This window comes from Corvus hawaiiensis, chromosome 9 (genome assembly GCF_020740725.1).
Source record: "Corvus hawaiiensis isolate bCorHaw1 chromosome 9, bCorHaw1.pri.cur, whole genome shotgun sequence".
Lineage (NCBI taxonomy): Eukaryota > Metazoa > Chordata > Aves > Passeriformes > Corvidae > Corvus > Corvus hawaiiensis.
The window spans coordinates 24242572-24265907 of NC_063221.1; the positions used below are offsets into that span (position 1 = coordinate 24242572).

Genomic DNA, 23336 nt, shown 5'->3' on the forward strand with positions numbered 1-23336 from the left:
TCATTAGCCCTTATTAAAAAGAAATAAATTAAATAATAATGAAAAAGATCCAGGCCCCTGCAGCACCTTGCAGAGTCCTCCCAGGTTCTTGCTGACGTTTCCCCACCACTCTCCTCTCGCCTGGTGGTGCCGATGCAGTGAACACCGGCTCACAAAGCCCATGGCTCATCCAGTGGGTACCATGTGGCTCCTGCTGTTCCAGGTGATGTTTCTGAGTGGATGCATCCCTCCTGTGCAGTGCCCCTTCCCTTGAGCAGGACAGCAGGGAGCACCCTGAGGTGCTGTAACATGGGGTAAGCTCCTTGCTGGGTGTAATGACAGATGCCCGAGTGAGCCCTCAGGGTCCATTTGGGTGTTCCCAGCTCCCCTGCACCATGATCAGGGACTTTTCTGCCCAGTTGGGTGTTCCCTGCCTGCTGGTGGAGGGGCCTGTGGTGTGGGTGATGGAGGGAATGCTGACTCAGCAGCTGAAAAGGCTTACTCGGTCCTGTGAAAAATGCTGACGCAGCATTAAAAAAAAAAAAATGGTCGACTCAGGAGGTTGGAAAAATGTTGCTCGTCAGTCTGCAAAAACGTTGACTCATGGGGCCGCAAAAACACCGAGCCACGCACAGCCACTGCCGCTGCCCTAAATTTCTGAGGATGCTGGGGTGGCATCCCATCTGACTCCCAAGTTTAAGGGGCAAAACATCCCCCCAGGTTTGCCCTCCTGCCATAACGTGTGTGTGAAATGAAAGAGGATCAGCAATACCACCGCCAAACTCACTGATTTTTGAGTGGTTCCAGTGCCTGGTACTCATGAAGGAATTGGGAAAGCAAACAGGGATTTCCCAAACTCCTGCAATGTCTAGGTGAACAGATGCAGCTGAGCCATGTCTTTCCTAAGTCTGCCCAAGTGGTGCATCCCCTCTCTCCCCAGCACCAACAGTGGCATCACCAAATGTGGCTTTCCCTGATGGCAGAGGAAGCAGTGAGCCATGCAAGAACACTGCTGATGGCTCCTGCTCCCTCGGAAGACACTGTGAAAGGAACGCAGGGAAGGTTCCATTAAGGAACGTGCGTGTGCTACGTGTAGTCCTCCCTCCTCCCAGCCCCAGGAGGGGCTTTCTCTCCAGCCTAGAGGAAATCAGACCTCTGCAAGACCTCTGCTTCTGTTCAAGATGATGCCCATGGCCTTGGCTGGGAGACAGACACAGCTACACCACGGCAGCCTGACCACGCTGCAGTTCGGAATTTATTAGAAACAGCTGTCAGTACATCCTTCTAAAACATTACATGTCAATGTGCTTTATTGCAATCTTTTTTTTATTGCATTTTTTTTGATCTAGAGCAAGTAGGCCCAGGATGCTTAGTGTCTGGGATTTAAAAGCCCAACCATCTAGTAAAAGAAAGTACAGCAAAATTGTAACACACCCGGTGACAAGTACAGTGTTGCATTACTGAGCTAGAAACTACAGGATGACTTGTCAGAAAACACTAACATACACTTGGTTTCCTTATGAAGCAGTTTGTTTCTTTTCTTTAAAAGTTAAACTACATGAATTCCTTTTTTTTTTTTTCTTTTCTTCCCCCCACCCCCCTCCCCGACTACACCATAAACGACAGAAGAACAGATTTTACACAAATAACAAACAAGAGTACCAAAGTTACATGCTGGAATTCATCTGGAAAACAAAATAATTCAATAGCTTCTGGAGAAGCAGGTTCTTAACAGATGCAGTTTCCCTTAAAGAAAATAGAAGTCAAAGAAAAGCAGAAACATTGATGCAAAGGTTGTACAAAGGAGTGTGCTGTTATTTCAGCCCTCGACACAAGATCAAACACCCACTCATGCTTTACATTGAACCACACCTTGTACAAAGAGTCCACTCACAAAGGGACACGCACCAACACCACCCATTGCACATCAGCTCTGGACAGGGGGCACTGAGGGGCCACTGAAACGTGCAAACAATCACTGCGTCTCACAGGAGAGCAAGAGGGGTTTCTTTTGCTAAGCCTTTGCTTGGGACACGGTTGAACACTTTGTCCCAGAGTAAGTAACACCCCAAATCAACTCTGTTTACAAATATAGTAGCAACCCCCCCGAGGAAATCCAGAGTTCAGCATTTCAGAAGCACATATGCAAGATGAACACAATAAACTCCTTTTCATTTGACAAAAAAACCAACCCAATTCTGCCTGACCACGTGGCAGAATGTGCTAACGGTGAGTTTTGTTTTATTTTTAAGGGGCAGTGCCACTTACAGCTAATGCATATAAAGGTGTACGTGAATATATTTTACATATATCTATATACATACAGTACATATACACACACACGCACGCGCACACACACACGGATGATGCAGACCATTACAATCCCATGGTGCAATAAACAGCCAGATATACAAAATTAACAGGTTTTCATCAAACAGATCTTTGTTGGATGTAGAAGTCACTCACGAAAACAAAACAGATCAAAACCCCGACCCAGCCGACTGAAGGTGAGCCCCGCCCTGCAGCCAACAGAGACCCGGGGGCAGCTCGGGGCCGGCCCCAGCATCCTACAACCCCTGCTGGGGGTGACTGTCACCCTTAGAGACCTTTTCTTTTGTCTTTGGATGCAGTAACTTTCTCCAAACGATCCCGAGCCTCTTGCTACAAGCACTTGGAAAGTGCATGGGAACGGCGTTGCTGGATACAGGGGGAAATATCCCTCCCCTCATTTGCCAATGCCGATCTCACAGATGCAATCCCAAGGGAAGGCGGTGGAGGGGGGCATCAAACTAAAGCTGCTTTCTCTAATACAGGTTGATCAACGAAGCGTTTTTTTCTATTAAAAAGGACCTGTCTCACTTTTTTCCCCTTGCCTCTGAAGCTCATATTACATTTTTTAAAGGCAAACTTCAGAACAAATGGCCAGTCTAGTCATAAAATACGGTGAGTCTATGCCAATAGCAATTTAAAAAATGCAAATTCTGCATCAATTATATGGAGCCAGCCCCAAAGACCAGCACTTCAAGCACTGTCATCATCTGAACAGTTAACAAGCTAAAGCTCCCAATCTGCCCCTTTGAACAAACAGGAAGGAACTGAAAAGATTTCAAGAGATTTTTTTTTTTTCCCCTTCCCATTTGGTGGAAAGTATTTCTGCCCACAGAATGCAAGATTCACAAAAATGTTGGCCAAGCTTCATGTAACCCCGTCCAAAGCTGCTGCTCACGCAGGGCTGAACTGGCCGAGCTGCCTGACAAACAGGCCGGCGCTTCTTTGTGCTGGTCCTTCCCTTCTCCCGGCTGCTCGTGTGCCAAGGGAAACAAGGGGATCAGCAGTGCAAGTTCCCTTCCCATACAGAAAGGGCAGCAGCTCCTCAAGGACTTACATCAATTCCTTAAACCCTCTCCTGCATGTGCATTTAAGGAGAGTACAACTGGTAATTCCAAAGGGAAGGGTCTGCTCTGGCATCTCCTCTTATTTTCGTGGTTCCAAGCAGAGGTTTCTGCTTCATGGTCTGTCTCCTGCTTCATCAAACTACAACCAGAGGGATGCTTTAGGGTGCTGATCCTTCCTCTCCACTAAAGCTATTTGCTTTGAATGCTGGATTTGAGCAAGCCTGACCCCCCTCCCCTTACAGCATTTTTGCTCTTCGGGAATGTTATTTTGATTTTGCTATTGCAAAAGCAGAGGTTGCAAATCAACTATAAGGAAACTACACCTAAGAAAACTTGATTTTAAACATGGTCTAAACAAAACAACCCCCAACCCATCATAGTGCTTTGTAAAACTGCATTTTGAACCTGTCTCTTACCCCTCCTGATCCACAAGCAGTACCTGTTTCATGTCTGCACAATGCAGCAAGCATACAAGACTCACTAACATTTCAGATTTTTACTCCCTGTTAGTGTAACAAAAAATAAAAAATAAACAGACATTCAAAAACAGAAGCAAGATTGTTCAAGTACCAAATAAGGGGCTTTTCCAAACTTAAAGTGTGACACTCCTATAGCAATTCTGCTGTTTTAAACAGCCACAGCGTTCAGTTACAGACATGGTGCCACGCCTGCAGAGAGCCCAGGATTTGGGGCAACCAAGACCCTCCTCCTTCTCCTGTCCTCCCCAAAACAGCACTAAGTGTCAACATTCATTTCCACAGTCCCATTACAGTTGCCTGGCTTTGCGAGGGAAAAACTTTGATTTTTGCCCTGCTGTGACTAGAATTCAGTTATGAGTAAATGCAAGTTTTTTTCCTGGGAATGGTTGATTTTGGTTGTGGAAGGCTTGCTAACACTAGTGTCAGCGAGAAAAGAATCAGGCCCATCACATTAAATGGAAAATTTCTTGAACATCTGCCACGTCAAGAGAGATGAGTGGGGAAAGAGCATTTTATTTTTGGCATAAGACAGAGGGCTGTACTGGATATAACTCTAGATTGCAACTACCAACGGTGCAAAGCAGCAACTCACTTCACCGCTGATGAGAATGAAATAAAAACCCAAATACAACCCCCAAAACTAGAGCACTCCAGTATCAGAAGGTGGACAATCACACATTACTGCTCCACACACTAGTGAAGCATCTGTTGGACATCCCTCTGTTCCTAGGTTCTTCCCATGCTCAGGTTACTTGTAATCAATAAAGGAAGTAGTGGGAAAAGATTGATAACTTACTAACTTCAAAAACATGGCACTCGTGGCTGACACAATGGGGCCAATGGCAACTGTGGAAGCAGACCTGATTTCCATCCATACCAATACAAAATACTGAATCACCCCTAATTCCCTGCAAATATACTTCAAAACAGATTAGAAGAAACTGTGCATATTCGAGTTTCAGCATCCCCTCCCCCTTTCCCCCATTTAACACTGTGCAAAAGTTATTTATTTATCTCTACATATATATTTAATACAATGTGGGTCAATGAGATCAATGCTCCTCTAACTGCAGCCTGGTACCAGATGGCTGCTACAACAGTGAGGTTACTTCCCCCTTTCCTCCTGATGTTCTGACTCTTAAAATTAAAACCTTCTCACATCTTACTGTTTTAAAAGAACTTGAGTTTCTTTGTTTTGCCTCCATGTTCACACTTCCTGTATTTGTTTCAGGCTTAACAGCTGCTTTTCATCCTGGGGTGTAATCCTGCACTTCACAGGCCCATTTCTGATTTCTCAGTCATGCAAGTGTAGAACAGCTTCTGGAAGCTGTGGGTTTTCTCACAGGTCTAATGCTACTGAGCAAACAGAATTAGGCCAAGCACAATGAGAGGTGCAGGACCAAGCCCTTGCCCCATAGATCATACCAGTTGATTTTATACCAATTTTCATTTGCTTTGTGAGTGCAAAATAGTTGTAAAACGAATCTGTGCAGTGACACATGCAAATCAACGGGGAACAATGGCAGCAGCTGGGACTTCAGGTGCCTAAACCAAACACAGAGAGATACAGTGGCAAAACAGCCCCAGGGAGACTGCTCAGAGTAATGGAGCCAGTACAAGGAATGCAGGCTTAGTCCGCCCATAGCCCTGGTCTGAAGGTTTGGGCAAAACAGAACTTCAAAGAACACTTCAGGATGGCTTATTGGCTCTGGGTCCATCATTCACAGCAAATACATCACCTGTGATCAGCAAAAAGATCTTGGGGAGCAAGGGGCCAAGAGTCCCAACTCATTCACACCACGATAAAGCCAAGCTACCTTCACAGATGCTAATGGAATCACACTGTATTTACCTTGGCAAAGCCAGGGCTGGAGCCTGGACCAAGACCTCACAGGATCAATCAGATTCCACTAGAGAGAGACTTCAGACAGCCCTGCTCTGCTATCCTGCTGCTGTCAGGACTGTGAGGGTGTGCCAGGATTTACGAGCCTGGAAGCAGATCTGTGCCTGTTTAAAACAAAACTGAGCCCTACCTGAAACTGGGGCAGATGTGAAACACTTTGGCCAGGTTATCTCTGTCATGAAAGCAGGGATCAGATATATGGGCCTCATCAGCCTCAAATGTTAACACTGTCAGTAAGAGAGTGCAGAGAGCTCACAAGGGCAGGGAAAACAAGCAGACACTCCTCTCACACAGGCTTTTCCACAGGCACGAGGCACCCGGCTATCATTTGTGCCTTTGAACTGATTTCCCTCATCGGGCATTTGGTTGCAGCCCAGCATCAAGGGAATGCTAGATGCCCAAGAAGTGTGAGAATGGCAGCTGTACAGCTACCAGATTAGAACTGCAAATTAGCCAAGATGTAGAGGCAAGTTTCTTTATAAAGAAAAAATTCCATGTCCACAGACCACTGAGGAAACCATTCAAGATTTCCACTAACAGCAAAGGCTATGTCTCATTTTTCCTTTTTTCCTGGGGAAGTAGGAGAGACACCCAAGCAGATGTGGTTCATTTTGACATAGCAGCTTATGTGAATTTTATTCTTCTCTCACACAGTTTTGGTTAAGCTTTTTAGGGTATCATTTAAATGAGAAAAGTGGCATCTACACAATTCCTTGCCTGAAGATTGCACTCTGGCCAATTAGGAAGTGTCTGGGATGCGTCAGGGTCATTAGTGCAAAATAAAAAATGTCATGGCATGCCAGGGAACCAGACTACCCTTCCTGCAATGGCTGTCAGTGCTCCAGCTTTGTCACTTCCCTACTTGTGAATTCAAGACATTCAGGGAAATAATACTTCTAGTGTAAACATTATACATCAACAAGCCTGGCACTACTGCCCAGGCATTACAGAAAAAAGCCATTTGAACAGGAAATCAGCCCCAGGGTCAGAAACGGGTCTCCAGCATTCTCAGACCTGCATGACTGTCTGCTTCCTGTCCTGCACAATGGGTGCATTGCAAGGGAAACGCTTCCAGTAATGGGAACAAAAGTAACTTTCAAGGTTGCACACTGAACAATTGCTTTGCCAGTTGTGCTTTGATGCCAAGTGGTTCGCTTTGCCAAACTTAGCTCTTTTTCATTTTAGAAGCTTAAGGAATGGAAATAAGCTGCTTTGTACACTTTCCAGGGAGGGATTTATTTGATGATTGCTGTAGTTGATGAAGCCCAGGACTACCCACTCCAGTATTTGACAGCAGCCCTTGCCAAAGGATGGTACCAGACATCCAGTAACTGAGGAGTATGGCTCTCTTCCCTTCATCTGTTTTGCATCATGTCTAAAATAACTACAAGGGAATTTAGATTATACCAGGGTAAAATCTTGCTTGGCTGCAGTGGTGTGAGAGTTCATAACCCAGTTTGCAAAGAACAAATCAGAGGAGATCTAGGATTAGCATGCTCACTTCTTACAACTGGAAGTGACTATACCCCACCAAACAATTTGGTACAATAAGCCATCCAGAAGCATTTGATTACACCGACCTCTTCTGTACCAAAATCAAGTGTTACAAGAGTCTGTCACTGTTCAGCAAGAGACCTGCAGCAGGCGAGTGCAAGCTTCATTCTGGTTTACATTCTGAAGCACAGTATCATTAAAAATCTGAAAACAGAAACCCAAGCTGAGGAATGGGAGGGAGAGGGGGTGAAGAAAGAGGAGAGTGAGCAATTACATCAGATCAGACAAATTTAGTGTTTTGAAGACACACAATGTTTAGCTTTTCCTTTTATTTGTTTCAAGTTTTGGTGTAGAAAGTATGTGCGGATGCTAATGCAACCTCCCCCGTAAGTGCTCGATCTAGCAACGAACAAAGTTTTGGCGTGTTCAATTTGGTTATGTTTCCTTTAAGCAAAGACCTGCAGTGCCATTGAAACCAAAACTTTGTTACTGTTGGCAAAAAAATAAAGCAACTTTCCTTTTACAAGCATTTTTCCATTTAAATAAAAACCTGAAACTTCCCCATAATTCCTTTGGTCTTCTCTCACCAAATTCCATGCTACCTCAAGACAAGCCCTCTTTTGGAAGTCCGGCTGAATCGCAGTGAAGCTGCTAAAATTAGCAGAGAAGAATTGCTGTGGCAGAGTTTCCCCTCTAGTTTGTTGGGAGTTTAAGACTGAAAGACATTACCAGTGCCTCGGGTAGAGGCTTCAAATTGTGTCTACTAGAACAAGAGAAAACAAAATCCAATTAGAAGTTCCACTGAAGGTGCCTGGCAAAAAATCATCTCCATAAAATGATGCTTTGCTTCCAGTATTTTCATATGCGTTGCGTTGAGTTTATTCCCCTCATAAGGAAACAAAAGTATCGGTGTAAAAGCACAGCTGAGCTTTTAAGGTAGCACCAGGACACCTACACCCAAGTTGTCGTCTTGTTGCTGCTAGGCCTCTTTTTGATTCACATTCGCAGAATCACTTCTTGTGCAAAACAAGCAGTCTAAGGAGAAAGAATGCCCTCCGAGTTCTAATAAAAATCGTAGAAAAGAATCCAAGATAGCCAACGCTTTCCTCCTCCCCAAAATTTACCTGCAGAGAGAGGGGGGCATCTGTGCGTAGACAGGATAGGCAAGCCTGACATTTAGGGAATCATTGTGTTGGACAAGGGATGTCTGCTGGTAATGAAGAACCAAATCCTTAAGTGTGCTGTACAGGTTGTACGGTTCTGCAAACCCATAACCTCTTGGAGTGCTGTAGATCACACAGTGTTTCACCTCTCCATCAGCTCTGCAAGGGAAGGAAAGAGGAGAGTTTAATGTAAAAGGACAAACTCAAAGTGACAGTCTATTAACAATTAACTAATGCAGCAACTCCGCCAGTCACTGGATTACATAATGGAGGACCCAGTAGATGCAAGTGGAGGAGATTAATATAGTCTGTGAAGAAACAGTGCTTCAGGGCATGCGATTAAACACTCTTGCATAATAATCCACATAAGAGGGCTCTTCCATCCCAGCAGCACAATTCCCTACTACATTGTTCTCCAAATGTTCCTTGGAAAAAAAGTCAAGAGCTGAACCAAGAAGATAAGCACCCGAAGTCAGCAATGACTTTGTGCTCAACTTACCTAGAAACCTTTCCACTAAGCAAAGAAACCAAAACCCACAAATTATCAGGACCTACAAAGTATTCCATGAAACACAGTGCTAAACTTCCATATGTATTTTTTAATGTTAAGCATGGGAAGGGTTCAAGCTGATTCATTATCTGAAGCCATAGCGACCGAGTCTCTAACTTGGCAAAGCAGCTACTGGAACACAGCGATTCCAAAGCTGCTAGAAAAACTTATCTGCCAGAAAGATCAGGTATTATGTAATCCCTGTCCTGGAGCCTGTTATAATCCCAGTCACATGTAGGAGCAGGTTACTTTACGCCACCCCTTTGCGAGCCTGTAGCACGATCCCAACCAAACAGAAGCATCTGATGTACCCAACACTTGAGTGACTGCAATGAACTGAACACTGAACACAGCAGATACTACAATCTTCAGTTATCTTGAGGTGCTAAACCTTCATATATTCATTTCTCAGACTTGTGCTCAGAAGCAATTAACCTCATGTGAAATAAATCACTGAAAGCCATTTTGGACTCCAGGACAGGCTTGAAGGATTTTTAGATAATGGAGTCAGAGTATTTCTGACCTTCCTTACACCAGCATAAAATGAAGTGAAATACAAGAAATCAATGCAAGGCTGTGTGAATGTCATCAAAACTACTGCTCACAAGTAATCCTGTGAAGCATCACCATTACCTTACAAATACAAGAGAAAGATCTAGAGTTGGACATGAAAATGAGAACAGAGGATGCCACACCTTTACAGCCCCACTTTATTTCTTCCCATGTGTCTCTTAGCAGGGAAGAATATGGGAGAATTAGGCCCTAATTTGCTTATAGACTACAGAGCTTCAAGTTGGGATACTTCAGAATTTTGTACTAACTACTGTGGGAACTGCAGAGGTTGCAGGACTACAGTTATTGCACATTCAAAGCACATTTTTGTTACAAAGCTTTTACCATGCCGGTCTTCCTGCAAACATGCAACACATTCCAATGGGTAGGCCTAAGCTAGGCCTGGCTTTTGTTCTCCAAAATAAAGAGCTTTGGTAGAGATTTATGAATTGAGTAGTTAGAACAAAAAGGAAAACAGACTTACACCACAGAACAAGCATAACATCCTTTCTTGCTACTCTCGCGAATTAAAAATGCTCCATCAGGTTTCCCACAGAGCAAGTCTTCTGCTTGGATACGGTTGAGATCCCCAACAAACCAAGTTTTCTCATCATGATGTGGCAGGTTTTCATCTTCTTCATTCACAAAGTATGTGCTGAGAGGATAAATTTATTAACTAGTGATCAGTAAAGGAGTTAATAAGCAGTTACTTTTGCAGAAATCATACCAAGAAATACCAGAATTGCCCAAATTGGGAGGTCAGGCTCCTAGGGAACATATATTAAAGGCTTCCACTTAGATCTTGATTTTAATCCTACATGTTTCAGCAGAGCTGCTGCCTCACATGACATCACCATGGCTCCAGTCCTTTATTGAGAAACTGGTGGCTTTTGTTACCAACCCCACAAGAAAAAACACTTATTAATGGAAAACTTCTCAATAAAATCATATGTATAGTGACACTTACTCGTCAATATTTTCATTTTTGATCCCCAGCCAGTCATTTATTCGCTTCTGTCTCACCCCCTTGTGATTGAGCCATCTGCCAGAAGAAGAGAACATTAATACATTACTTCAGAGCATGTGTATGGGTTTTCATAGTGAGCAAGCTGAAGCTCAGACACAAGACAGTCTGTGTCCAGCCCAGGGACATTAAGAGCTGGGTAACAGTGGTGGTGAAATCAAGTGTGGGTATAAGCAACATCTGAGACACCTAACAAAAAAAGTACTAACACCTGTTGAATTAGCAGGCACAGGTTTTGTTTATAACTAATTTTTCTTAAATTTTTTCTTTACAGGAGTTGCAGAATGTGCACCTAGTTGTGGCTAGCTCTTTAAATAATGAAGTCATGAAGAGGCCAAGCAGCACTCAGATATCCCCCGCCAGACCGTAGCACCTTAGCACTAACAGAACTTTGGTTATGAAAAGAAAATTAAATTCTCATTATCCTGATGGAAACAGCCATTAATCAGATTCATCAGAGACACTATTCTGAGGTATGGGTCAGGCTTACTTACACAAGATACTGATCTCTGATTTTGCGGAGCTGAATTAGGTCAGGCTTGATACTGTTCATTTTCTTATCAGTCTCCCTGTTGTCCAGAGCTTGTTTCTTCAAGTCTTGTTCCAGGCGCATTTTACTGTCATGGATCTCACCCAAGCGTGATTTTAATTTTTCGTAGTTCATCATTATCCTGCAAATGAGTATGAGAGAAGAGGTCAAGCCAGTCCAGAAGGACTGAACCTAGTGGTAGCACTTACAGAAGAGTATCACAAGGACTACTGTAACAGCAGCTCCTCTCTCTGAACACCTCATCCTTACATGAAAATTACTGTAAGAGTGACAGGAAAGACTTCTTGCCAGAGGGCCTTCAGTTTACCTTAATATATTTCCTTCTAGCAGAGATGCAGGAAGAAATTATCTGTAGGAAGGTAAGCTAGAACAGATTCCTCCTTCACTGTCAGATTCAGTTTTTGTTCTATCAGTTATGTGAGCCCACCACAGGTATCAGCAGTAGCAAGATTTCAAATGCAGACTTCAATTACTATCAAGAGCTACCAGGAAGTAATGCTGCCTGTCTCTTCATTCAAGGTTAGTTTGCAGGTTTTGAGAGATTCAGGAAAATTACATCTTTTGCTTGTTAATTGTCTTTACTAAGAATGAAGCACCACAGTTGCATAGTGAGATTGTTACAGGTAACTGTTTCTGGTCCAGAAACCTCCCTCAGCTGGTTCATAAAGCACTACATCAACTTAGGCATTATACCTGGCCTTTCTTCAAAGGCCTAGATCCAGCCTTTTCTGCTAATACCCTCTCAGAAGGGCAGTTTCAAACCAGGTCCTTACTGAATTTGTTAGATGACAGCTACTATTGATCTTCTTTGAAAGCGACTAAAACCAACCATGGACAATGAGATTCACCAGATATATGTACATTTCACAGTTTGCAAGTAAAGATTTCTCTGAATTATATTCTGAGCAAATCCAAATAGAAATGGGATAAGCAAATTAAATAATTATTTCCTGTTCTTTCCTGGTCCTCTGATTTACTGAAGTTAAGAGAGGATAAGAAGTATCTTGATTTACTGAAGTTAAGAGAGGATAATCCAGAGATTTCCCAGTTCCGCAATTCCTTGAGAGGAGAGAGCTTTACTGAAAGGTGAGATACCTTGAGGGAAGGTCTTAGAAAACACTGAGCTTCCAAAGTGGTTTATATGATGCTGTAATGTCAGTGTCAGTGTGGGCACCAGTTCTTCCAGGTAAGCAAACGCGACCCGAGAGCTCACCGTTCAATTTCTTTGTCATTCCCCTCCCTGCGGAATCGCTCGATGTATTCTTTGCTGTATCGCTCTTGTGAGTGGCACTGTTCCTCAAATATCTTAATTGTTTCATTAAATGCTTCGATTGCAGTCCTCTTCATCTGAATTTCCTACGTAAGGAAAGAGCCCTTCATCATTTGTTCATAATAAAGATGACAATGCAAGACTCAGTCATGTTCCCTAAACTGACTGAGACGATGATCTTTTCTCCCCCCACTAAGTCAAAATGGGATTAATCAGCTTTAAATTCAGTCAAATGTCTGAGTAGGGTCAGGAAAGAACCAGGCAGACTTACTTCCCGTAAGTCTATCCTCCTCTCCTACACGATGCTCTCGATTAGGCTGCAAACCCCTCAAATATTTTAGTCGTATTTTCCATCTTAGTTTGCAGGAAGACTGCCAGCAAACCTCCTCCCCATAGATGAACTATCTTATTTTACAAGAAGCAGTCCAAATACCGTATTCACGCTTCCTTAAGGCGTAATATCTGGTAACTGACTTGCATATGACTTCACAAAAAACCTGGACAAACCCCTCTACAATTCTCACTGCAGCATGTGGCAGCTGGAAATATTCACCAGCCAAGGAAGAAGCCTGCAGTGTAAAGCTTGTAGTGTTGGCCTTCTCTACAGCTTTACCTTATACCAGAAGGTTCAGCTCCTCTTTCTTCCTTGCCCGAAGGAACTTACAGCACCTCTAGGACTTACAGCAACGAGCAATATTCACTGCCTCCATCAAATCTGAAACCTCCTGTCTCTAATTCCACAATTTACTAAGATTTTTCCTTATATTGCCTTTATTAGCCTTAACAGGTTAAAATAATTTTCTTTGCTTTTTAAACAAGAAACAGATTCTACAAAGAGCCAAATCAGAACCAACCTGTGATGTTCTGGTATATTCTTCATACAATTTGTCGTACTCTTTGCTCTTTTCCTGATACTGAGCATGGTATTCTTGAAGCTTTTTACCTACTGCATCTATATTATCTTCTTTCACCAACTGATCCTGCACATACAAAGAGCTATTAAGTCTTCAAGCAAAGCAGCTTTTCCTTAAGAGTATTCATTTGTCCTCTTATGCACATTTGCATTTTACAGATACTAGCATCGTGTTTATAATCCAGTTTCTAGAGAACACTGTGTTTAAAACCCACCTTTCTTTGTGCAACATGTTCCACAGCTTACAGACAGTAGGAACTGGAACTACGGGACACCAAGAGCTGTGCCAAAATACTAAACTTCCAAAAACATACCACACCTTACTTTCAGGATTGCTATCCCCTATTCAAGAAAGAAGGAAGCAAATTGCTTAGAATCTTAAGCTAAAGATCAGAGTTGTTTCTTATATCTCCAAGAAGCTCTGCAGTTCTTTTTCCTTAATGCAAGAATGCGTCTCGGGCTCCTGAATAAAAGTTTAAAAAATGTTCTTGAAAAATTTAGATGGCTATGCACAGAGCGAGCAGCTGCACAACTCGTACGGGTAGCACTGGCTAGAACAGTGCTCAGTGGGTTCATAAAGGTCCAAGGGGAAATTAAAAGGCTTCTCAGAGGCTCAACTCTGCTGCATGTCAGGGTTTCAATTCTCTGTTGGGCTCAGATGGAGACTAGAAACCTGATAAAATGTAGTAGCTTAGATGGTTAGACAATTTGGAAGACCCAAGTGAGGCCAAATATGAAAATTCACCTTTTTTTTTTTTTCCCTGTTAAAAAAATAAACAAACCAGGCTATTCATAGAGAAAACCCAGAATTATATACACATCTGCATTTTTTTTTTCTTGTCTGCACTAATAGTTATTGGGGTCTGATGAAGATCTTACCTGCTGGTACCGGGACACGGGGTACATCAACTTCACATCGAGCTTTGGGTTGTACTGAGCAAGAGACTCATTGCGGTAGTGGTTAATGAGCTCCACAACTGAATTAAACGTCAGTGGGTCAGAAAAGCCATATTTTCCATCCCGATGGTAGATCTTTATCAGTTTGTTGTTGCCACCCTTCCTGTAAAGTACAGTCATTCAGAGGTTTTATTGTGTTCCTCCCATCCCTCATCAGAACTAAGGCTGCTAACAAAGACACCAGTGAAATTCCTGGGCAAGTGGTTTCCACACTGCACACCTTCCCTGTGATTCTTTACACAGTAGCAGTATTAAGTAGTTTAAGAGTCAATACACACAGAATTATCATCTGATTACTTGAACAGGAGCAAAGCCCAAAGTAAATCTCTTTCTATGTTTTCATTCTGAAGCCAGCTTATGGTATTTAAATCCTAGCTTTGCCAGAAGTTTTGCAAGGGAAAAGGAGGATACTGAAGGATGAATAAAGGAGCCATAAGAAAACCCAAACCCATAATTTCCTGCAATTCAGGGTCACTAATAATATACAATTGAGTACAGATTTATACAATTATTAACAAGTCTTTTTGAGTTATAGGTGCTAATACAGGATACATGAACCTAAACAAAATCCTTTGAGGATTACAAGATGGTTGTAAATTTAGGGCGTTATGTTATCCAGATTTATACATTCTAGTGGTTTCTCCAAATATAGTCCTTATTTCTTCCTTTTTTTTTTTCCAGCAACAGACTGTTTAGACACTGTCCTGTCCTTCTCCCACACTTACAATTTTGCCTCCTAAAGACAGCTGCATTCAGTAAAATAACCAAATCATGCCAAACCTTAGCACACAGGCTGTGAACTTTGAGGCAGAAGTTAAAGCAGAATTTTAACTACACCCTTGGGAACAAGCCTACCATTAAGGCAATGGAATTTCATGGCAGGATCAAATACCTGCCATATCACAGTAACTCCCAAGGGTGTGCTACAAAGGCCTGTGGCTTCTGTGCCTTGCCCACTTGCCTCTAACAGCCAGCCTTGGGAGCCTGTCAGAGGCAAGAGGCTGGGCAAGGCACCAGGGCCAGTCACATGAGGAGCTCTCTGCCTAACTGCAGCAGACAGGGCTGAGGCAGCTCTGGGAAACCTGCTACTTGCAGACGATTTTAATGAAGAAAAGAACATGACTCCAAGTCAGTATTAACTTTAGATTAGAAAGCATAAGATACTCTTTTTACCAAGATATTGTGTTCAGTTCTCCAGAGCTGTGTGCTGGTAAGATATTCAACACTCTCCCATTAATCAAAGGTCTAGTTTACAAACACCTTTTACCTTAGCAGTTCTGAAACTATGAAGCAGCTCTCCTCCCTGAGTCCCATCTAACCTGCAGAGATCCTTAGGGTAATGTTTAGTGAGGGGCAGGACTCAATGCAAAGAGTAGAACTGTCAGACCTGGCTCTTTATTTGCTTGTTCTGTGATGTGCAGAACTGGGAACATCTCTCAGCTTGAGCCACATGAGCTTTACACAGCCAGGGCTGTCACTGTTATGGCAACAGCTCCTCAGGGTTTTGCTGAGGGGACCACAAGTGCTCAGTGCTCACCGCAGTGTCAGAGTGTAGTCTCCCTGCATCTTGGTCGATGCGTCGCGCACCAGGAATGTTCCATCTGGCATGTCTCGTAATTTGTCATTGACTTCTTCCCTGGAGAACGGAAAGGGAGGCAAAATTAGAAGTGCTAAGGACATGATCATCTTTGCCACAGGTGAAACATCAGACCCAGCAATATAAACATCTGCATAGCTCAATCTTCTGTCACGGTCAGGCTCTCAAGTTTTTTAGGCCACCTAAAGCAAGTCTCAACTTGTGTAGCTGCACTAAGGAAAAGTAGCTACAGTCAACCGCCACTTAGGAAGGAGTCTCTGTTTAAACAACAGTGGCAGCTGTGACTCAGTTCACAACCCTTCCCTTTAATCTGCTCAGGTTTTCAAGTCCACACTGGAACAGGTTCCCTTTGAGAAGCCAGACCTGACCTCTTAAGACACGTCTCTAGAATCACAGCTCAAAGGTGCCTAGAGTTTAGCGTAGTTTTAGTCTCAAGAGGCTCATTGTTGGCTTAACTCTGATCTTATTGACAGCCCTTTTAAATCACTACAACCTTGCTAGCTTCAGTACAACTTTTCCTTATTTACAACTGAGGCAGAAGGACACTCAGTCCAGAGCTTTAAGCTAAACCAAGAAATCTTTTAGTGAAAGTGAGTACCTGTAAGCACTAAGAAAATTATTTCAGTTGAAGAGATATGCATCTTGCTTATGAGCATTTCACCCAGATTATGTATCTCACTTTATAACAGCTCCCTCAAAGATCTTGAAAGCCCTAAGCACTTTTTAATACAATCATTTGGAAACTAAAGTTTCTCAGGTAGCCTCAACATTCTTTAAGTGCTGTAGGAAGCCTAGTTGAACCTTACAAAGAAAAATAAACAGCAGGTTTCTTTGTTCAAATACTAAGGAACAAAAGTACTCAAAAGAATAACAAAAGAATAGCCTTAGCTTTGATTTAGCTACCTGAAAACTATTCTGTTAGTAAAACTGACTCCTATTGAGTATCACATGCATATCCATTTACTCCTCGCAGACCATTTTTACAGACTGGATCCAGTTAACTCCTTTTTGAATGGACAGATATGACCTACAAGTTTGGGCCTGCAAGTTGCACCCTGGAGCTCATGACAGAATTTTCAGCACAAGTTCTTGACTGCAGAACATTGCTCCTGTCCTGATAGCCTGATGAAGCCTGTACCTGCTGGCTGCCAAACCAGGCTCATAAACAATTCCATCTTTACATGAGCGTGTATCAAGTTTTAATCTAATAAAGCCATTCCAATGTGATTTGCAGTGCATTAGCTCCTGCCATCATGGGCACTGCTAATTGAGGGACAAATCCACAGTCAATAAACTGATACCAATATTGAGCAGTTTTAAACAAACTGTGCCTAGTGGGTTTTGTAATCAGGTTTTGCCACTCTGCTTCAACTTAAAATTAACAGAAAAATATCTCTGCCAAGGCCCTTCAAAAGCAAGATCTACGAGGGTTTACTTTATAAAAAGATAAGGGTGGTACAATAAAGATATGAAAACCTTATTTCCCTTCTCAGAATGTCAATGAGCTCATGTGGCAAACACGCTCTTCTTGCCTCTATCTGCCAAAGTGCTTCAAAGTATTACGTGCACAAGTTTGAGCAATTCCTGATCGCACTCCCAGCACGCTTGCCTGTCCTCTTACAGCTCCAAATTCTAGACTCTTCAGAAGTGCCTTAAGAGGGTAAGAGATGACTGAACACTTCAGTTCTTTTATGCAATTAAGTATATAAAAACAGGCCTTTCATTTCCTGAACCAAACCCAAGCCATCTACTTTCTCAAGTACACAGAAAAGGGTTGTCTTAAGAGGCAAAACTTAATTTGTTTGGTATGTGTCTCTATCATCTGCTCAGTGTAGATGGGTGATGGTTAGCATTTGCAAGAGCTCTTTTTCACATCGCCATGTAATAGAAATTAATATAGATGTAATTTTAAATAAACGTTAAAGAAACCAAAAATAGGAATGCAATTCCTTTTATCCTGAAATATTATTTTTATACTGAAATTTTGCTGAACTGCATGCATTCCAGGATTGCATGCTTACAACACTTTATTAAATATCGAATTCAGAAGCATTTTTCTTCTTTTTAAAGATTGTGTATCTGGACAAATTTAGAAACTCAAAAATTATTGTCACCAAGGCTTGCAATATCTGCACCAGAGGAGCAACAACATAAATATCTTGAATCCAGCTGAATACTTTCACTTAGGTGCTTTGCCAAGAATAGTCCTAAAGCATTCTCCTACTGTAAAATGCTGCTTGAAATAAGCATGTTCTTTTTGTCTTGAATTCTGGCAGGCTTATCCTAATTTTAACAACATATATTAACGTATTTTAATTAATATATTCTAGCAATATTGCTTACCTTGAGATGTCCCCCCAGTACCACTCTGCTTCCTGCAGAGAGAAACTGGAATTGTCCTTTATTCCATTTGTATTGACTGGAGTCATTGGTTTGGGGGGCTTTGGAGGAAGAGCTGAAAATGAAAAACAGATTAAAGAAAGGCAAACAGCAGAAAATAATCACTAAACTGTTAATACAATATGACAGTAAAAAAAACAAGAGAAAATGTGCATCTTGAACTCAGCTTTCAAGCTCTCTCAAACCAAATGGAACTTGTAGTCATAAAGGAAGTCTGAAGTCAACTGTTCCACCGTGATCCCAGATTTTCTAGTATCAAGCACTTGTGTGAGGGAGGGGAAAAGGAAGGAGTATGAGGAAATGTGCGTTTTTGTTAAAAGAAGACTGGTGCAGGCACGACTACAAGGGCAGGTGCCGCCTAAAGCTCCAAACAAATGACAAAGGTGTATTGTGTTTGAAAGCCACAGCCTGGAGAGCACTGGGCACCACTGTGGAAAAACTCCAGTTGCTCAGGCATCACCAGTCCTGAAGCCAACCCACAAGAGCAAACAGGTGAACTCTTCAGAGGGAAAAACACTGCTAGAGAGCAGTGGTGGCTGGGCAGGGCTGTATCTGTCACAGACCCGAGGTTCATGCTGCGCACTGGGTTTGTCATTCAGGCTCCTGTTTGGAACAAAGGCTGTGACTCTTTGACTACTACAGAACATGAGGTGGTAAGGGAAGGGGACAGGGGATGTTAGATAACTTTTAGAGTGCCTGCACCACTTTGCATAGCTCAAGTGTTTACCACAGGAAAGGGGATGCTACAGATGCCCAATACACAGGCAGAACTGCACACCTGCAGGTCTGGTGCATACCTGCCCAGAATTCCCCTATCCTGAATTCATGGCAAACATGCTTTTACTTCCATTCTCAAAATAGGTTACACAATGTAAGGGCATACAAGACACCAAAGCTGTTTTCTGTTTGGCCAGTTTTTGCTCAAACAACTTTATCACGAACCTGACTGTAAGCCCTGAATTAGTAATTCAGCAGCCACAGGCACATTCATGTACTGGGAGAGACAGGTCTGTGAACAGAAATGTATGATACATTTTCTTTCTTATTTTCTTTGGGAAAGTGTCCTGAGTGCTCTCCCCTATTTCGCAAAGACTGGATGCTTCATCAAGAACATTGCCACTGAAACTGAGCATTTTTTAGGCATTTCGTGAGACTGTTTTATAGAGGGACAGGTCACATTCACATTCAGAGTAAGAAAGTAGCTACACACATTGATTTGCTGCTAGCACATTTCTAAGTCAGACCCTGAACATCTGTGCTCCCAGCCCTGTGCCCTCACCATCAGATTACACAAGCACCAGCGAGCAGGCCTGACACAGTGACAACAGCCATCTTTCAGATGCACAATCCCTGCGTACACACAGAAACACAAATAAAGGCAGCAGAAAGAAGATTTTGATCTCCAGCATGGAATGGCTTAGCACTGAGAGGTGTGCTACTTGGCACCATCCATCTGCTCACCTCTGAGCCACACCCCCCACATTAAAGAAGAGAAAACAGGCTTCTAACTGCAGTTCCAAATACCATTTCAGGCTGAATATCCAACACAGTAACTTCACTGTTCTCTGACAAACCAGTAGATGCTTTAATTGAGCCAATCTAAACTAAATCTGAACCTTGACCCAGACGTTTGCACCCTGGGGTTGCTGACCAAACACCTGATTCAGATAGCAGCATTCATTCTGTGGGACCGAGCATTAAACCGTAGCATACAGGTTCTTTTTATGGGGTGAGCTGGGAACTTTCAGGTGTGCACACATCTAGTGAGGCAATAACAGGTCTTGTTGTAAAAGGAAGGTGAAAACCTTCGGATTCAGTGAAGTAGCTTCCTGGTTAGGAAGCTTCAGTTATTCCTAGCTCAACTACTACGGTTGTTTGTGTAGCACACAAGTATTCGCACAAAGCACCATTGAGAGTAAGACACGGCTCCAACCCTACTTTGCTTGAAGCTCCCACCCCATCCAGGGTCATAGGAATATATATCCAGGCTAAGCCTGTAGCATCAATTGCATTCACTGTGCTGTTCCATCTCCCCCATTCAAAATTCCTGAATTAAAAAATGTCTTCAGGTCCTGCCTGCTCCCAACATCTCACCTGGGACAAGACAGCTACAGCAGTTCTGAGTCTCATCAGTGACAGTAAATTTGAGTTCAGAAAACCTGTAGATGTTCTGACCCACTCCAGAATCTCTTGCAGGCTCTGAGTCATCGAAAAGCATATTAAGTTTTACATAATAAACATACAAGAGTGCAGAGAGTTCTTAGAAAACTATACCAGCACCTGCAATTATTTCACTGGGTCTTTCAAATTAAGGCCTGGACGTATCAAAAACTCCAATGTATTTTACAGTGTTAAAAGCCTGTTTTACACTGTTAATAGGGGATTTCCAGAAGAGGCTTTCAAGTGTTCTCTAGAGTACTTGAATACTTCTCTAGCCCTCCTTGTAAGATTAAGTCTTGCTCGTTTATACACTGTGGGATTATTTAGCAGCTTTGTTAGGCTCACTCCAAAGCACTGGGTACAGAAAAGCAAACTAAGGAAGACGAGAAAGGTAAGGAATGGGAGTTTGGACACAGAGCACTATACATTACACCAAGTGTCCCTACTACAAGTGGGAGTTTCTCCTTTCCCTTAATAGGCAGATATCAGTTCTCACTATCAGGAGGTTGCCTACGGAACTTCATTCTGCATGAGAAAACTGGAAGGAAATTATTTCAGGGAGAAGAATAAGGCTTGGACCAGTTCCTGTAAAACCTGACTCATGGAAGCCAGTCCTTTACACAATAGACTTTTGAAAAATGCTTTTTAATAGCATGCACATTTCAAAAATACAAAACTATTTGCAAGGGTGGATCCTGTTTCCAGAGAGCTATGTATCTAATTCTTTACTTTCAATGCTTTGAGCTCTTTGAGTCATAATAGATTTTCCCCTGTACTGGATACGGAACCAGGCTCTTGCTATTGCTTTACCCCATAGACCAACATGCCCATTCATTTCAGCATTTCCTGGCTACGCTCTCACCCCATAGACTTTAGTCTGTACAAACTGAGAACACTCACAAAGGTAGTTTAAAAACCTCACAGCCTAGTCCCTGTGATGACACAAAGGGAATATTTTGTAACAGCATGTCAAGTATAGTGCAACAGAGCAGCACCCACCACACTGCCACTCTTGTAACGCTGGCCCAATAGGTAGCTAGAAGAGGCATCCTTAAACAGTTTTTACTTAGTACCTAGATGATACTAACAACGCTGCTAGGAGAAATCCTGTGCTGTTTCTATGAGAAGCTACAGAGAGCCTCAAAGAGTCCACAGATTTTGATTTTAAATTCAAAATAATCCAGTTTTATATACCTTACTCAATGAATATTAGAGAGCTAAAATCCTAGAGCAAAGTAATATAAGACTGGCTTGAAGTCAACAGGAACACTTTCAAGAGCAGCCGTGTTTCTTTCCATGTCACTGAGTCCAATTCTGATCTAGCCACAGGCACAATTTTACTTTATCTCTAAACCAGCTCTGATTAAAGTGAATGATCCTGATGGTTTCTTGCCTCCTTTTTCCTGGGAGAGAAAGAACACTGATCACAAGTGATTAACAGCACAACAGATCTATCCATTCTAATAAAGAACTGTCTCTTAGCACCAGATACACAAGCATCCTTCCTCTGCCATGTCTCTAGGACAGTTTTAGAGCACAGATCTTTCCAAATCCCAAGAGGTGACAGCTCAGTTGTACCCTTCCACTCCCACGTGAGAACACTCCAAAGGTCAGGTTCAGCCCTCAGTGACTGCCTGGCAATGAGAGCAGACTGGCTCTCCCTCACGCATTCATGGGCATATCTGGCTTTAATTTCTTTAGCAACTCTAGTTCCCTCTTTCTAGCTTTCCCAGGCAGACTAGCTTGACCTAAATCCCAACCCCAGCTCAGTGTCACTTAGAAGGGGGAAATAAAAACAAGCTGGTGATGGAGCAGAGGCATGGCAGCCAATGTGTGCCAGGCGCGGGATCGGATGTTGCTAACGTCAGGGCCCGAAGGCTGCCATGCCGTTTCCAGCAGGTATCTTCAGCTGAACTGCTCCCAGAGCTGCTGTGCAGGCCCTCAGAGAGAAAAGCCTATGGACTGGGATCTGCCAAAGGTAGTTTTGGAATGCTTTCTTGACTGTGCAGAATTGTTTTTTGAAAAGGCGACTCGTGACTTTAACTGACTCGACTCTCTGAAATTCAAAGCTCCTCCAACACCAAGGCAAGTAGGAAAGCTGGCAAGTGTCTGAAGTCCAACGCCGCTGTATTTCCTTTAAAGTCCCTCGTAAAAAATCGTGGGCTGTATTAATCCTGAATTTAACTGCAGCGAAGTAGGCTGTGACTTCAATGAGATACACACATTCCGCAGTCAGGTTTTGAATAAAAAATTTTACAAGTTTACATGATCTAAGAGCCACTGAACCTTATGTGTGAGGGTTTTCAATGGCACTGATTCAGGAGTAAAACAGGAAGAATGCATCAGTTTTCCAAGTACTATATCCCATGCAGTATCCAGTCCAGCAGCCTGTTTCTTCTCTGGCTGCAGTACTTGTGTACAAAATCAACCTGCCAGTTAATTAAACTCTAGTTTTCAGTTTTAAGGCAGATGCCACTTAGTCTAAGAATGGCTCCACAACTTACTTCTTCCAGTATTTTCCAAGAGCTTCAAGCCAGATACTTAAAAGCATAGCAGGTTTAAATGCAGCATTAGGTCTACCTTACTGGTACAAATAATCACAACTACCAAGTACTCTGATAAAGCCAATTTAAAGTCCCTCAGCACTTTCACGGGCTTGTTTACTAGCCTTCTTTCTGATGCTCTCAATCTACTCTCCCTCCACATTGTGACAAGCAGAAAACAGATCAGAGGATTTCCAAGACAGTTACTCGGCTTCAAAAAGGCTGATGTACAGTAGATACCCTGCAAACTGTAATATAAAGCTCTACAAAGTGTCATTGCTATGGAAACATTCAAGTAATCTGTGGTTAGGCTGGCTAACATTTTAATGACACAGTCCTTGAGGAGAGAAGGGTTTTCCCTTTGGAGATATAGATGAAGACTTGGAATGAAAATGTAGGCTAGCTTT

At 42.7% G+C, this 23336-nt stretch overlaps 1 protein-coding gene across 1 annotated transcript in view; it reads right to left on the reverse strand.

Annotated features, from left to right (window-relative positions):
• Nucleotides 1–1216: 1216 nt before the first annotated feature.
• Nucleotides 1217–23336, reverse strand: part of PIK3R3 (phosphoinositide-3-kinase regulatory subunit 3) — a 32266-nt gene continuing 10146 nt past the window's right edge. The window contains exons 2-10 of the mRNA XM_048312301.1: nucleotides 18170–18281; nucleotides 15767–15865; nucleotides 14152–14332; nucleotides 13214–13339; nucleotides 12303–12445; nucleotides 11034–11210; nucleotides 10483–10557; nucleotides 10000–10170; nucleotides 1217–8572 (exon numbers count right to left, since the gene is read on the reverse strand). Coding sequence (XP_048168258.1) covers nucleotides 8371–8572; nucleotides 10000–10170; nucleotides 10483–10557; nucleotides 11034–11210; nucleotides 12303–12445; nucleotides 13214–13339; nucleotides 14152–14332; nucleotides 15767–15865; nucleotides 18170–18281 — 1286 coding nt within the window. The 3' untranslated portion in view covers nucleotides 1217–8370. The remainder of the gene's footprint in view (nucleotides 8573–9999; nucleotides 10171–10482; nucleotides 10558–11033; nucleotides 11211–12302; nucleotides 12446–13213; nucleotides 13340–14151; nucleotides 14333–15766; nucleotides 15866–18169; nucleotides 18282–23336) is intronic.